Source organism: Gobius niger, assembly GCF_951799975.1.
Source record: "Gobius niger genome assembly, chromosome: 18".
Classification (NCBI taxonomy): domain Eukaryota; kingdom Metazoa; phylum Chordata; class Actinopteri; order Gobiiformes; family Gobiidae; genus Gobius; species Gobius niger.
The window spans coordinates 19,169,412-19,185,409 of record NC_136869.1 but is presented as its reverse complement, the minus strand read 5'-3'; the positions used below and the strand labels follow the sequence as shown (position 1 = coordinate 19,185,409).

The window sequence follows — 15,998 nt, the reverse complement described above, 5'->3', positions numbered from 1 at the left end:
CCTGAATGTTTTGCGTTGTTTTTTTTTTATGTACAGAGCAACATTGAACATTGTATTAGATCATGTCAACATCCTATTTAATTGAAACAGTATTTAGAGGTTAATATATGGTTTACGAATAACCAATAAAGAGGAGAAGATGGCAGAGTGCTCACTGGGTTGCCACAGTAGCAAAGTGATTGCTAGTGAGGTAGCAAGTGAACTTACAGACCAGCTCTTCAGACTCGTGGGCCAGGTAACTTTTAGAAGAGGAAGAGAGGGAGCCGAGGCACTCTGGATTAAACAGCATGTTCTATTACAGCGTCACCACCAACACGTTTCACTTTCCCTGATGAAGACTCCTACGAGTCGAAATACGTTGGTGGTGACTCTGTAATAAAATATGCTGTTTTGCCTCAGCTCCCTCTCTTCCTCTAACCAATAAAGAGTTTGCTCTTTTACACTGCCTGCCCCCTAAAAAGTCACCACAGAATATTTTTTGGACCACAAATAGCTTTGATTACAGCACCATGCGCTGTGGCATTGTTTCAATAAGCTGCTGCAATGTCCAGATCCAGTACTGCATTTTTCACCAAGATTTTGTAAAGATGATGGGAGAGTGTGACCACTGTGCAAAGTCTTCTCCAGCACATCCCAAAGATTCTCAATGGGGTTAGGATCAGGACTCTGTGGCGGCCAATCCATGTGTGAAAATGCTCCCTGAACCACTCTTTCACAATGTGATCTTGGAATATCAGGGAAGAACAAATCCATTGATTGAATAACCTGGTCATTCAGGAAGTTCAGGTCGTCAGATGATTTCATTCTTTGTGTACATATTGTTGCTGAGTCTAGACCTGACCAACTTCAGCAACCTCAGGTCATAAGGCTGACAGTTTATATTTAGATATGGTGGTATACTATTTATTTACCATGATATTTTTGTCACACTTGAAATTGCCTACACACTATCACTTGTGCACATTTTGGGATGGTGAAAAGAGCACTCTGTGTGACTGAACTGAGATACTGTATGCCCCCTCTGCACCAAATGCACACATTAAGTACAGCGCGGTCTCATCTATAACCATTAGAGTGTTGAAAATGGGGGGAAAGCATGAATAAATAAAAAGCAAAAGAAAGAAGGAAGAAGCCCACAGAGAGGACATCCAAGCTAAATAAAGAAAAAAGTCCAGGAGAGAGCCTCTCATCCGGACGAGGAGAGGGGACGCCTGAAGCCGTGGCACTCTTCATTAGGGAGTCATGGACAGCGGTCAATAAAGGACACTCCACTCCACATCCCCCCCCACACACACACCCCTCCCACCACCATGCAGAGGAACAACTTCTGTGTACGAGTGACTATAGCCCAGACAGTGAGGCTGTGGCTGGACCCTCCCGAAAAGCAGCACTGCAGAGGATTTGGCAGCCCCACGCCAATGAGGGCTGCCTCAGATTACTGCAAAAGGAGGGAGAACCAGCCAGCAAAGACTCCTGCTACATCCATTTTCTTTTAACAGCACCGGCATGGGCAGAAGACGCAGAGCAAAGTACGTATATGTGTCAGGAGAGTGATTTTTCTTTTGGAATTGGTGACCAAGTTGGTGCATTTTTGGGGGAGAGATTGAAGAGTGGGCAGGTATGGATAGAGGCTGAGTGGATGCAACCGCTGCTGCCTCCCGGGTCCCCTTCATGCCGTGCTGTGGGCTGGGCCATCGCCGAAGAGCACAGCTTCCATATGTGAGTACTGCTTCTCCACAGAGCCAAAGGTGCAAGATGTCACCAGTAATTATCTATCTAATGGGATCTGTTTATATCAAGCCTTTACCCATTCATGTCTTTTTGCCCATAACTACACTCAATTTGTCACTAAAGCTTTTAGACTAGACTTCTTCTTCTCCCCCTCGTCTGAGAGATATTTCACTTGTGCCGCCCTGTCAGTTTTCTGCACGCCGCTAGACACAATAAATCTTTGATGGCATATTCATTCCGCACTTTGGACACACACAGAGAGAGAGAAAGAGAGAATAGAGAGAGAGAGTACAGTTAGTGTATTAACCTTGTAGCCAGATGTGTAGCTGCATTTTACATACATGTTGGATATATTTTGTATACATGATATATTTGTGATTTGGCTGAAACTTGATGAAGGTAGATAGTGTAAAATCAAGCGATGCTGAAACTAATGCTGAAACTAAGCTGAAAAAAGTGTGCTAGGCCATTGCAGTGGGCTCTTTAAATTGCTGATGTTACCACTAGATGGCCACCTAGACTTGGCTTGTGTTCAGGCCAGTTACTATATGTCCCTGCACTGTCACTTTATGATTATTCTCACATGGAGAGAAAAGCAGAAGCAAAATCTTTACCTGGAAGTTAAATGATCTTGGGCATCATCATTAATTTGGCCCTGAGCTGAAAAAGTTATTATGAGATAGATGCTGTTTAGGGATGCAGTGTTGGAATTATAATGCAAGACAGGTACTGTATGTAAAGGAAGCTGACGTTTGGAATCTCTAAATTGCAGTTCTCTAATGGTGTTATTACAATATGCAACACTACTAATGTGTTGTTTGTGTCCCACCTCTGAAAATGTGGGGATCACAGAGCCCAGTGCCACAGCTGGGACTCCACCTTTGTCCTTGAGGCTCAGGAGTCACTTCTGCTCCTCACACTCAGGGTGCCAGATCACTATTCAGTTTACAAGCAAGTAAGCTTTAATTTAACTGATGAGTGGATTAGTGCAGGACCAGCTGTTGGTACCACAGACTGGACTATACATAAGCCCTTTTGCATAAGGTGTTTTGATAAGAACCGGACCAGCTCAGGTTACACAGGCAGATTTTAATTGCAGTGAGATGAATGTTTTAAGCCACTCAGCACCACAGACCTCCAGAGGACCCCTACTGCCGTGCCATGCCACTCTTTATGTCACTCTGATCTCACATGTTTCCAATACAGAGCTCAAACCACTGTTTTACGTCTGAAATGGGCCAGAACACAACTGGGCTTTGGATGGTATGTGGAGCACGGCAACTCTTCCGGACGGGAGTCTGTGTGACAAACTCGAGTAGTCAGGCCAAGACACTCCTCATGGAAATGTTCTAATTGGACACAGAAGGTCCTGCCGTGGTCCCGCTCTGGTCGTCTGGCTCACCATTTGGCAGTGCCATGACACAGCAGCAGCCAGCGCTGACACTGGAATCTGAAGAAGCTCATTAGTACTGAATCTTCTAGACACAAATCTGATGCATGTGTGGACTAGAGCGTGTTTACCAACCAGGTACCCCCGGGGGTACTTGAGCACTTAGTGTGGGTTAAGGTACAATGAAATTTATCCCCTGTGGGTACTTGAAAGAAACAAAACAAAAAAGTGAAAGTAGAATTTCTTCTTTCTGTCAAAGAGAAGTTTGTATTTGGGAGTATTTTAGTTTTGCTTTGATTATAACACTCTAATAAATACTGAATTATGTGAGTTTAGTTGATGACTTTGTTAAAATAATGACAGGATCCTTGAAAAAGGGTGTACTGGGGTGTAATGAACGACTTCTCCACTACTGGTGCTTCTAAAACCAAGACCTTTCTGCAGTTGATGGAAATGTGCCAACTTGGCCACTGTCTGGAAATATCGCAGCAGAAAGCCTACGTTAATATCTTTATTTTCCTTTCTCCTATTCTCAATTTCCACAAAGCAAAAAAATGAAATAATGGCTCAGACCAAATAGCATAATGATTCCCAGAAATCACTCGGTTTTGTGTGAGCTCATCTGACTTAAGTGACTCCTTGGAATTCCCAGTTTTCCAGGCTTTGGGAATCCCGCCCAGGGAGGAATGTCTGGCCCGGGCAGCGCACACAGGAGCTGGGTTTCCTTTGGCAGCGTGTCCCCCTGTCTGGTCCTGAGAGGATAGAAATGTCCGGAAAGCAAGGAGCTAATTGGCCTCTGGGGAACGTCTTGGATATTTCGCTGGATTTTTACAGCTTTTTACATAATCTATCATCTTCGCGGTGAGCCTGGAAAGTGTGATGTATATGTGTGGGGGTCCGGCCAGAGTATAGCCTGGAAACATTGATGTCAGAGATGCTGCGGTCGGTCGGCTGATCCTGGTTCAGTTTTGGACGAAGAGAAAGAAGAGAGAAGGTGTGATCACGATATCTATTGCGATGACGAGCATCAGCTCCTCTTCGGCCTGTCAGTGCTGAGAAATGCAGAGAAATGCTAATTGTAAAGTTCTTTCATCGAGTCCATACTTTTTACACACACTATATACATTTATACTATTCATAATCACACCACAGAGGCCATTATACCAGCTCTCCACAAAGGGCCAAGTGGGGCATCTCTTAAAACAGGAGCAGATGTTTTTTGAGGCCAATTAACGGAGGAGTCAGACAACCTTGCACGCCAGAGGAGGGCCGCCTGCCCATATGGATACAGCACACAATTAATTATGACAAGTTAAAAATGGAGCAGCACGGAAACAGATATAGAGTAAAAGACAAGGATGCTTGACTTGTTTTTTTATAGTCTGTACCCAACCTTCAATATTTTATCTACCTCATTACATCTATAAATAAATGCTTTCAAGCTGTATTTTCACCAAACACTTTTTTACTCTCACCTAGTATTGTGTATGTCTACTTCTTGAGTAAATGAGTAAAACATGAGTTCTCGTATCTGCTATGGGGGAAACATTGATAATGAAGTTACTCAGCTGAGCATTTCGTAGCCCCAGCTGTTATTTGGAGCATCCCTTCTCTGTTAGTGAAGTGGTGCCATGACGACAGGTGGAGGCGCGCTGATGACCCCAGAGACAAACACAGGGTGAGGCTGCTGCTGCTGCCAAGTTTAAAGCCAGAAAGTCCAAACAGATTTGTTTTTTGTTTTTTTTTAGTTCAGGCTAAAATCACTCAAAGCATTATTTTCCAGGACGTGCCTCCTCCTCTCCCCCAGAGCCTCCGTATGTTCAGGCCGTCCTGCCGCTATAAGCTCACCCACGGGAGCAGCCGGCCACCAGGATCCTGCGCCGTGATTGGGCGCCCGGTGCGGCTCATCAAGGCGGGGTTAAACCTGCTTGGATGCTTCATATTCATAACACATAATCACTCTTGCAGGTCAGTGTCTGTTGGAGGAGAAGGACTTTGAGATTTTAAAGATTTTTTTAAAGAAACTTGGATTTTTTTTAAAATTTAATTTAATTTTTTTGATTTCGGGGCAACTTTTTAACTCTACCCCACGCCGCTTCTTATTATTATGACGCTCCGGTCCGATTGACAGATGCGGGGTTGCGTAAGAGCAGTTTGGCGGCAGGTTCGGAGCCAACATGCCCTATGGATGATGAGCTCGCCCCTCGCCGCGGACACACATGCAACAGGCAGAGCGCGTAGGAACGACTGAGGACAGGGCTCTCTGCCCATGCCACAGGCTCCAGCGCCGCCATGAACAGACAGTCCAAGAATAAAAATGTCTCCTGGGTAAGTTCAGTGATGCGCAAGTGTGACAAGTGTCAACAATTTCACGGCAATCTGGGAACGCTAACTATCTGCAGTCCTAAGCCTCGATAAATGGAGAGGAGAGTTCATATTAAGAAAGGCAATGATTCAAATGAAGGGCTTGGGAAAATGTGCAGGTGCGATTTTCTGGCAAATGTTTTGTAGACATGTTTGCAGAGGTCTAAACTACCACAGCAACTGAGTTTATGCAGAGTAGTATCTCATAAAAATGTTTTGTTTTTAAAAACAAAATAAAAAGAGTTTGTTTAAAGACCTCAATAAATGCAGCCTTTGCGATTTGCTAATTAAGACGTGAAGACAGATTCTTTGCAAGGTAAATGCCAATTGTTTCTTTCAATACAGCAATACCTCCTAACTTTGGTGGCAGCAAGCCATTAGTACAGTCTAATATCTGTTGCTCTTGTGCCCAGTGGCTACTCTAAAAAAGAGATTAGCATTATATAACCATAGCGACTACAAACCCACTTTTTATGGAAATCAAACTTGAATCAGGCAGTAAACTATGAGCACATCGGGGAAACAGTGGCCAGATGTTGATTTATAAATTTTAAGAGTTAAGTGGAGCGGAAATAGAAAGTCCAGCAGCAGCTCCCATATGTCGGTTTTGAATGTGTATGGTTTTGATATGTGATTCTTTGCCAGTGCAGACGGATCAGGGGGATTAGAGCGAGAGTGGCTTTGCGAGGATGAAATCAGCTACTTGGGAAAATGGGGGTGGGGCTGGAGTTGCAGGTTACTACAAAAGTCTTGTTTTCCTGCTGTCTTTATGGCGACTGTTAAACATGCTTGTTTCCTATAGCGAGGCAATCTCGGCCAGGGCAAACTTGGATAAGCAATGTAGCGGGTCATAGATTACTTTTGGTCAGTGTAATACATGCAAAGCAAATTCATGAAGTCAAACTATGGATTAAAGTTCAGATATTAAAATGGTCCAGATTAAAAGCTTGAGCCATTGGACTTGAATTTCTTCCTTTTCAATCAAAGAGGCCCACACTGCCAAACTTAACATCCCAGGAACAAGTCTGGTCCTTCGTATATTTGCCAAAACTTTGCTCGGAGCTGGAGCACTGAACCTTTTTTGCATGTTTTGGGTTGATGGGGGGATAATGGGGCATCTGGAGTGAGTAACCCACCCAGACATGAGGGGAACATGCAAACTCCACTTAGAAAGAAAGACCCACACAGTGTTGGAATCAAACCTACTCAGCTGAACCATACAGATTTAGTTGTAAAACTGTAAAACTAAAATAAAGTCCAATAGACAAAGCGTATATTTAAATACGAATTTGTTGTACATTGACCTCTTACTCCCCGCCTTAACCGAATGCATTTTCTCAGTTTGGCTTTACCCAAATCTAAAAGCTTCTCGACTGGAGAGCAACAGTGTAACACTTCATTTGAAAGCTAAGACCTACAAAGGTGATTGTAACTTTTTTTCTCTTTGTTGCATTTTTAGCACGTTTTTGCGTCACTTTTTCATTGCCACGTTTTTGTGTAACTTTATTGTTTGCTTTTGGTGCATTTTCTACACATTTTTGTTGCTTTTCTACACGTTTTTCGTCACTATTTTTCAACAACCTTATATATTTGGATAAAGCCAAGCTGGAGAAAATGTGCCCGGTTCAGGTGGAGGTTTAGAGGTTAACAACTTAGCACCGATTCTGTCAAAACTTTGGATATGGGTAAAGTCAGAGAAAGTCATTCTCTGCCTTTGTCCACTGACACTGCAACTTTGGCCCTTTGTCCGATGTAGTTGGACGTGTGTGCAGAAGGAGAGCTCTTCCTCACTGCACCTGCCTCCAGAAGGAAGTACTGCTCTACTTTCACCCATTCCAACCATATGGTGCATATTTGATCTTTGCTCCACATGGCAAGAGTTGAGTTACACACTTACTTAAAGCTGATTCTTATTTGTGTAATGTCAAATAAGGTGATGCTGCTTAACATTTCAGCAAATTAATAGAAAAAAATACAAGCATTTGTAGTAATATATCATCTGGAATGTCAGTGTGGCTTTAAATTGCAGTTTTTTTTATGACCATTCAAATTATAATCTGATTTTTATTGTGATGACTATGCGTCTCTAGTCCGAACCCTGTGACGCGTGCCTTCTCCCAGGTAAGCGCTCCGCTCATCTGTCCAATAAGCCTAATGACAGCGCAGTGGTAATGATGGTTGTGGGCAGCGGCAGAGGCAGGAGGATTAGGACTCCAGATGGTGCTGTTCCTGCCCGCGCTGTCTCTGTCTGCCTGTGTGGATGTAAAGCCGCCCGAGGTCACATGTTTAATATAGCGGTCAACTCTGTCTCTTTTGCTATACCATTGTCGCGCAACAGATGTCACACGATCAAATTAAAGCCTAAGAAAGCGGAAGAGAGCTAACCATGACACCACGGGGCTTAACCACTGTGCATCGTAGTGTCTACTCCACCAGATAGTTGATACTTTATAGCGTTTTCTCTAATCGTCATGCGTTTGTGCTGAGCGTACTCAACGTCACTCACTCTTGTCATGACTTAGACGTCCACTAATGCTGCCTCTGCGCCCGGCGTCAGCTGCTTGCACCCCTGGGTCACTGCACTCTGAACAGAAACCTGGGGATTTGCATAATTCATTACAGTCGCTGCGAAACGGAGAGGCGGCACAGGTGTCTCAGGCAGTTTCGGCAGCACGAGCATGTCCAAGAAGGCCAAGGTAAAACTCGCACTGTTGTTCCTGCCCGCTCTGCCTGTCAAATTCTCTATTTGGTGCTTGTACATAGTTTTTGGATTAATGGATTGTTCTGTGTAAGCTTCTCCCAATCCATCTTTGCGCAGCTAGCGGGAGTACGGCTGCCTTTGACCTCTCCGTGTTTGGCCTTGTGTATTGTCCATTGAACTTCTGATCTATTTTGTGATTGTTTGTGGCTTTATAGGTGACAATCGACAGGGTTATCGTTCGCATTAATGGTTAAAGCACACAACGCGCTTGCAATGTAATCCCTTGTTGACATACATTTGCTATTATGATTTTTATTACTCTCTTTTATCCTTCTTTGTTCATGAGTCTTGCGCGGCTTGGTCCACCTGCTCCATTGGTCTAAATGCTCCCAAAGTGTTTATAGCCTCTGTAATCTCTTGACTTTATGGGACGGTTGCGATAAAGGTTACATTTGACAGCCGCCCCCCCCCATGTCAATTTAAATGACTTACAATAAAATATTTTTGCAACTATATAAATCCTGGATTGTGAAAGGCTAAAGCTCGTTTAAATCTCCTTACACAGAGAAGCAATCATTACAAAGTGAGAGTGGGGATCAGCTGTCCCTATGGCCGTTATTGTGTCCAGTGTGCCGCGCAGTCAGTGTATAGAAGGGAAGATGACACGTAGCTGGATCACACTCAGAGTAACTTAAATGCAAATGCAGTTGGAAAAGACCTTTGGTGCATAATATATAGGTTTTGGCAGACTTTGATTTGTATCTAAACTAACAAATCATGAAGTGGATGTTTATATTAAGTTTATATTAAGTTTATGTTTTGTTCTTGATCCGCTCTAGGTTTCTTTCTTGGTCTATGACAGGTCTTTCATTTTGAATAATCTCCTATAACCTCGTGTCCAGTCAGCAGTGGCTCAAACACGTCATCGGCAGTGGCGTGTGCGTTACCCAAAACCTCATCAGTAAATGACCACATCACATGGCCGCAGCGTCCTGATCTCCCGCTGGAACCTGATACTCCTGATAGTTTGATCTCTGTTGTAACTTACGTGCTCGCACATGTGGGCACAGATATTGAACTGGCAGAATGAATGGCGACTTGCTGGTACGTCCTTCTATGACGCCGGGCGGGACAGCTGATGTAGTGATTTGTCCAGTGAGCGTGAAGTGCTCATGTCTATGTCAGAGCTGCTCCACTCACGCCGTACCCAGGAGCTGCCTGCTACTACCGCATTCATGATTTTTATTCCTTTAGGCGTGCTTGACAAGCATCCTTTATCTCCAAGGGCTTTACACCTCGCAGTATGGGTAAGCTGTGTCCGACTTTGAGTGTGTCATCCTTAACCTGCATGCTAATAGCCAAATCGGCCACATGGTACTGTCAACATTTGCTGCTTTGTTATTGTGGTTTGACTAGTTCTGAACAAAAAGACTAATTTGGGCTTTTTGTCAATCAATGTTTCAAAAAAGTCAGATTAAAGTTGACCATGAATCAAGTCGAACACAAAATGACTGACCTGAATCTAATGAATACATGTTGAAAACTGTATTGTTTTTTTTTGGGTGGAGATTTGCGCTCTCCAAGTTCCTCTCTTGACACGTTCATACAAACTCTTTGGTTCGGATAATATTATTCTTTTGATAGCCTCATTGCCATGTTTTAGATATTGTTCCATTAGATCCTATGTGAGATCGTAGTAGTTATTGCTGTATTGAAGCCCTGGAGCTGGGTAAAGCCAATCAGCTGTGTTCCATGTCACCTACTGTACATCCATCTTTCATCCCTCCTCCTCTTCCTCACTCGCTCCCTCGCTCTGGTCCGGGTCGGTGTAATTAGAGCTGGTCCCGGGGCATGTAGCTGTAGCTAGGTAACCTCCGTCAGATGCTGGCTCGGGCCCCCGGGCTTTCATTAGGTGAGAATCAGAGCCACAAGGGCCCAGTGTGGATCCTCCAGATCCGTCTGCACTCCTTGGATTTACCGTACCTCTCAGGACCTGCAAAGTCCCTCTTCAGGCGGAATTATTCACTCATAGTCTCATAGCCAATACGTAAAGTGCGCCTATTTTCCAGGGAATTAAGAGATTTATCCAGTAGAAGTTGAAGTCTTGTTGGAGAGTTTCATTTGGTTAATGGCATTCTTGGCAAAGCGAAAGGCCTTGAGAGGTACCTTTTCGTCAGACCTCCACTGATCTAATTGTGCTCTGTTCTGAACCATTACTGGCCTTCTTAAGTTGACTAACCACTCATAACAATTTTTTATGTTGTGATAACAACTACTGACAGAAATAAAACATGGCGTCGTTATCCAATCATGAGGCCATCTATGGACACATATTTGTCCAGCGAGTTTGTATTATGTCCTCACACCGTTCAAACTCGATACTGCTCTGACGACGGTAAACCCCTCAGAGAATGTTAAAGATTGTATGTTTAATAAAAAGCCATTTGCTTCACTACCAGTCACTTCCCTCTGCACAAGGTGACTTTATGGTTTCTATCTAATGAAAGATCTAGTGTTGCCAATGTCATCCCCTCTGTAACACACACAGTGTCGTATTGATCCCTGCAATTACTGTATGCTGGTTTTGTAAGCCGTGCCTGTTGGCCTTTGTGCGTCTGTCAGTGTGAATGGCCGCTGACGTCACTGTGTGCACGGACTGATCGATAAGCCAAAGGCAATACAGCCACCCGTTTCCCAGAGCTGGCAGAAACTAGACACTCTGATCTGTCAAATCTGAGTCCAAGTCCTTTCATTGTGGTCAGCACTTTTCACCATTACATTAAGACTCATCTGCTCCAAACACTTTCATTCCACATATTGTGTTGTGTGGCTCAACACATTTCATAATGAAGTTTTATGTCAGAAAGATTTTCTTAATCAACTAACATATATATCCACAAATTAATTATCTGAGGAGGTTCATCATCAACCATATGCTCTGTCCATTTTTTATATTTTTACATTTTTTCCATATCACCCTCGTGTGAGATTTACACTGTTGATTTGTTAATGCACAAAAGGTGGCTTGATCTGATCTAATTGGGATAATATATTCACCACCAGTAGGTCCCAGTGTTAAACTTGAGTTAACAGGATGTAACTTTTTCCTTACACACTGCTTGTTGGTGTAAAATAGTCATTCGCTGTGGTACACACTTGATGAGCTTGTGACTGCGCTGCTGCACATTAGCTTTACTGTCACCCGTGACGCAACAGGAACATCACACGAGGCACATTGCAGCTTGTTTCTAATAAAGTGATGCTCATGTCTTTGATTTAACCACTTCTTTCTCCAGACAGTGCAGCTGGGGACCACTTGCATTGCTTTGACAAGTCTGAGACATCTGTCAGTTGATTACTTTTATATGGCTTTAATTTTACAGCTGTGTAGTGTTTTTGTGCTACTTCCTTTTGCCTGTGCCTGATGTGCATCGTTGTGTTTGGTTTGTCCAGTAGATCATCAAAGCAAATATGTCTTCAAGCTGACGTTTTGCAGCTGATTGCTTCCTGCCGTCTGGCGCTCAAAAGCATGTGTGCAGTAGAGTAGGTTAAGTCGTATAGCCTCGCTGCAGAAACACATGTAAAGTGGCACATCACACACTGCACAGGCATTAAAAACCTCTGCATCTGCTTTTGGTGCTTTCTGGAATTTTTAGGCCTGCCCTGTTGGCCAGGAACTCTACTTCCTTCAGGAGTGTGTGAGAGCGGAGTGTACATGTGTGTGTGTGGGAGGGGAGAGGGCCAGGGGCAGGGGGGCAGGGGGGCTTGTTTTTGGAGCTAGAGGACGGTTGCGCGTTGTGAGTCTTCTCCCAGCGTGGGAAAGACGTCCGCCTTTTCTCTGCCTCTCAGACTACAGCGGGCCACAGGCGACTGAGGAACTTCTCTCTAACTTTGAGCGCTGGGACACGGTCTGAGACAGAGTCCGGGACAGCGTGTGAGACACAGGCGGACACAGGGATTTGTAAGGGGAAGTGTTGCGGCTGGAGGGAGTTCCTGTGCTGCTGTAGAGATGGGCAGCAGCTGAGGAGGGTCTGAGCCGGCCTCGACACGGCACAATGTACCACTCCGCCAGTGAGGACTCCGATCTGGTGAGTCCTGCACACATTTCCTCATCTGCGCGAACAAAGAGGAAGTCTGCAGGAGACTGGAGCTTATTACTGCAGATTATAAAGGGGCATGTACACACACACTTCTACTTTTGTTTTACTTTGTCGTAGTCTGCACTTTTGCACTTCACGTGAGGGTGAGGGAAAGCTTAAGGGGTTGGTAAAGTCAGTCTGGCAACGACCACTACAAGTTACGCTAACTCTGGAGCTCAGACCGCTTAGACAGTACCCATATGACTTGCACACTGTTAAATGTTTGGCTTCGCGCACAAGCAAAGCACCGCAGTTAATCTTAGTCATAAAACCAAACAAAGGGGCCCACTTAAATGCATTTAACTCCACACTCATTTTTAGAGCAGAAGTGTTCAGCAGTACATGACTCATTTATTGGTGTGGAGCTGTGTTTGTCGGAGATCTATAGCCCATTTTTGCATCTTTCAAATCACCAATTCCTGATCTCTGACCATTGCCTCCTTTGTACCCAGTGTTGCACACTCACAGGAACACTTGTTTGATGACATAAGCAGCTTGTAACTGAGAGTATGTGAGTGTCTTCAGCCAACACCTACTGTATCTGCTGTGACGGCCTGAAGTGTGCCTTTGACATTTGTGGAGTGGACTACGGAGAACAGCAGGAGACATGATCAGGCCTAGTTTGGACAAGTTACAATCTAGCGACCGCTTTATATGCAGTGTACTAGACACTTCACATAGTAAGTCCATAGATACGTCTTGTGTTAGAAGAACAGTCACATCCACGGCCGTTTTACTTTTATTTAGCATTTCTCCTTCTTGTCATCAATACACAGTTCACAGATTTGACTTTGACCTTTATATGAAGGAGAAAGTGGTTTATTTATGTATTTTGTTTACAGTTCTGGTCAAAGGTTAGCTAAGAGTTTCTTACAGTGCCGTGTGTTGCTCCATATTGTAAGTTATTAAATCAGAATACCATTTAATATTAGTATTATGTAGTTTCTAATAAAACATTGTATCATGGGTCAGGCGATGGTGTTAATAACTTTAGTAACCTGTATTGATGATGTTATTTCCCCAAAACTGTGCTGAAAGTTGATTTATTCTTTTAAAGTGGCAGGCAGCTACTAATATTGTGCTTCTGTGCCGAACTCATCGTTGACCACATGCTCTCCATGAGATAAAACAAATGCTTCTGGTTCAGCCCAATCCCATTTGTAAGAGGCGATGTCTTGCTTCAGTGGAGCTGGTTAGTGGCTCACTCTCCCCTCTTGGCCAATCGTCATCAATCATCCACATTCTGCTCCATACGCTGCAAACTGCCACAGATTTTGATGACGCAAGCAGAACCCAGGAGGGAGCAAGCAGCCTCTATTACTGTATCCACATGACGAGCCATCATCCCGTACGCAGCGCAGGGACGCCTGAGGAGGAGCAGAGCAAGTCAAGTCCCCCGATTCTGCCTTTTCCACATACATATAGTTCATGGTTCGCCCTCAGTTTCGGTATTTGTTCCTACAGATGCATTGTGGGATATGGACATGTGATTGACAGCCGGGGAAAGTTCCCCCCTTCTTTGAGATGATGCATTTGTCTAATGCACTGGCACATGGAATGCTGGGTAAACACTTTTTTCACTGGCCTGTCAGTGTCACCTTGACGACGATGCGGCCAATCTCTCTGCTGTGCCCCGCCCCCCGTTATCCCACCCCCTGCGCTCTACACGCTCTTAGTTCTGTAGTTTGTTTTCTCAATAAGGTCAATATCTGCTGCTGCTCTTACGGCTCAGTCCTGGCTGTCACGTCCTCCTCCACCGTCTCCACTTGATGAAAGAGACACTTTGCAGAGCGCTGATTTAATTGACTTTATGTTGCGCAAATGATGTGGCAGTGACGGGCAGATGGCTGCAAAACTAGAGGCTGCGGGTTGAGCCAAGAGTGAATCACCAAAGCCAAAATGTGGAACCTGGGCCTATTATCAGCTGCTACAGTCAGCTCTCATGGATCACACTGGATATTAGCATTCGCTCTTTCTTCATTTTCACTCGTGTGTGTGTGAGCTGACCACACTGTCACACCACTCTCAGCACAGACTTTCGTACCTTTTATTTTTGTTTACGTGTGGGCAGTGACTAAAACCAAAAAAACACACGTGTATTTGTCGCCTGTATCAATCAGTTTTACTCATAACCTAAAACAAAATGGCTAAACTATTAGACATAAGATTAAAATCCAAGTTACAAAGCTCTGAAATGAAGTGAAGGAATCGCAGGGTACTTCACGATTCAATACGAAACACCAGGCTGGCGCTGGCGGTAGGCACTTCATTGTTATTTGTGTTGACATGTCAAATAAGAGACATGAATTAAGCTCATACTCCAATTAAATACGTTATCAGAACTGCACTGTGCTGAAATGAACTCACACAATAAACTAAATGAATTAGTATCTGTTGTCATATAGTGATGGCCAGTGGCGTCCCGTGGGGTTTCAGTCAAGGCCTTCTTTAGCATCCTGGGTTAACTCACTCAAACGTGTATAAATGGAACAACAACACATTAGAAAGGCCTATGAAAAAATGCTTAAAGGATGTTTTAACAACACAAAACAAGGCAGTGGTGTTTTCGCCCCCAAACCAAACCTTTCGGGAACACTTGTAATTTACGGAAACACAAGACAATTGACATGCGGAGACGAGCACATTATAACATGGAAACCGCCGGCTATTTTTTTATGAGATGTTTTGTTCAGTGAGCAAGGCAACCAAACGGCAACCCGAGCACAAAATCCAAAGCAAAATAATAAAAAGATACTACTTACAATTTGGTGCTGTGTGAGATGCCTCTTTGCGCTCGTAGTCGTGTACCTGTTCCAATCTCTGGCCGAGTCCCAGCACAGCTGACACAGGCAATTTACAATCTGTTACAGTGCAAGAGAAGCAATGCCCTGTTTGTAAACACAGTTTTATCCTATAACAGAACTATTATTTAAAACATAAAATCGCTGGTATGGGGAAAACCCTTCTCCTGTCCGGGGCAAACCCTGCTCCTGTCCGGGGCAAACCCTTCTCCTGTCCGGGGGAGCCAAGCGTCTACGCCCCGGTGTCATTTTTGCTGCTTTTTTATCAAAACTCTTCTTGAGAAAGGGGAGCTGAATATCTGTGATTAATAAATGTGCTTAATTTCGCCTCGTTCGGACCTTTCATAAGAGAAATAAAGTGTATATTTGGTTCTACGGTTTAGTTTAGGCTGCACTTCTGATTGGCTGAAAATTTGCCCATGCGCTATTATATTAGCAGTTTTCCCTGGCGAGTGAAGACAGAAGGTGTAGCTGCTGATACACTGAAAGGCCTGGGGGATGCACTACCATTGTACGTTAAATTTTGATTTTGATTTAAAAAAAAAAAACAGTACAGTAGAACTGTGAATAAGTTTCTTTTCATACAGGAATCCACAATATCTATATGATATGGATATTGATATACTAGATTATCAATTTCTTTCCACACATACTTTCCACAATGTTTTGCTTCGCTGATTAAATATAGTCATATTATGCTGCTTTGGTCCAACTAGCTCCCATTCATTCTTGGTTGATAATTTTATCTGGATAAAGTAAGTAAGTTTTGACCATTAGCAGCACCAATCTACAAACGGGTTCAAAAGGGTTCAGTGGGAGCTGTATGTGACAGACAGCACAGACTGAATATAAACTGCAGGGCTGCTGAGATG

At 43.9% G+C, this 15,998-nt stretch overlaps 1 protein-coding gene across 4 annotated transcripts in view; it reads left to right on the top strand.

Moving 5' to 3' along the window:
- cacnb2a (calcium channel, voltage-dependent, beta 2a) overlaps nt 1-15,998 on the top strand; it is a 44,186-nt gene that overhangs the window by 5,217 nt on the left and 22,971 nt on the right. Inside the window, exon 1 of one of the 4 annotated variants that reach the window (XM_079576201.1) lies at nt 1,336-1,529. The exons of 1 other annotated variant lie outside the window; for it this stretch is intronic. Coding sequence is in view for 2 of the 3 variants with exons in the window: in XM_079576199.1 (XP_079432325.1) it covers nt 1,672-1,719 (48 nt within the window). In the remaining variant the exon portion in view is untranslated. Of the gene's footprint in view, nt 1-1,335; nt 1,530-1,561; nt 1,720-12,005; nt 12,275-15,998 lie in introns of those variants that run through there. 2 more of the 4 variants (XM_079576199.1, XM_079576200.1) reach the window with 2 other exon arrangements.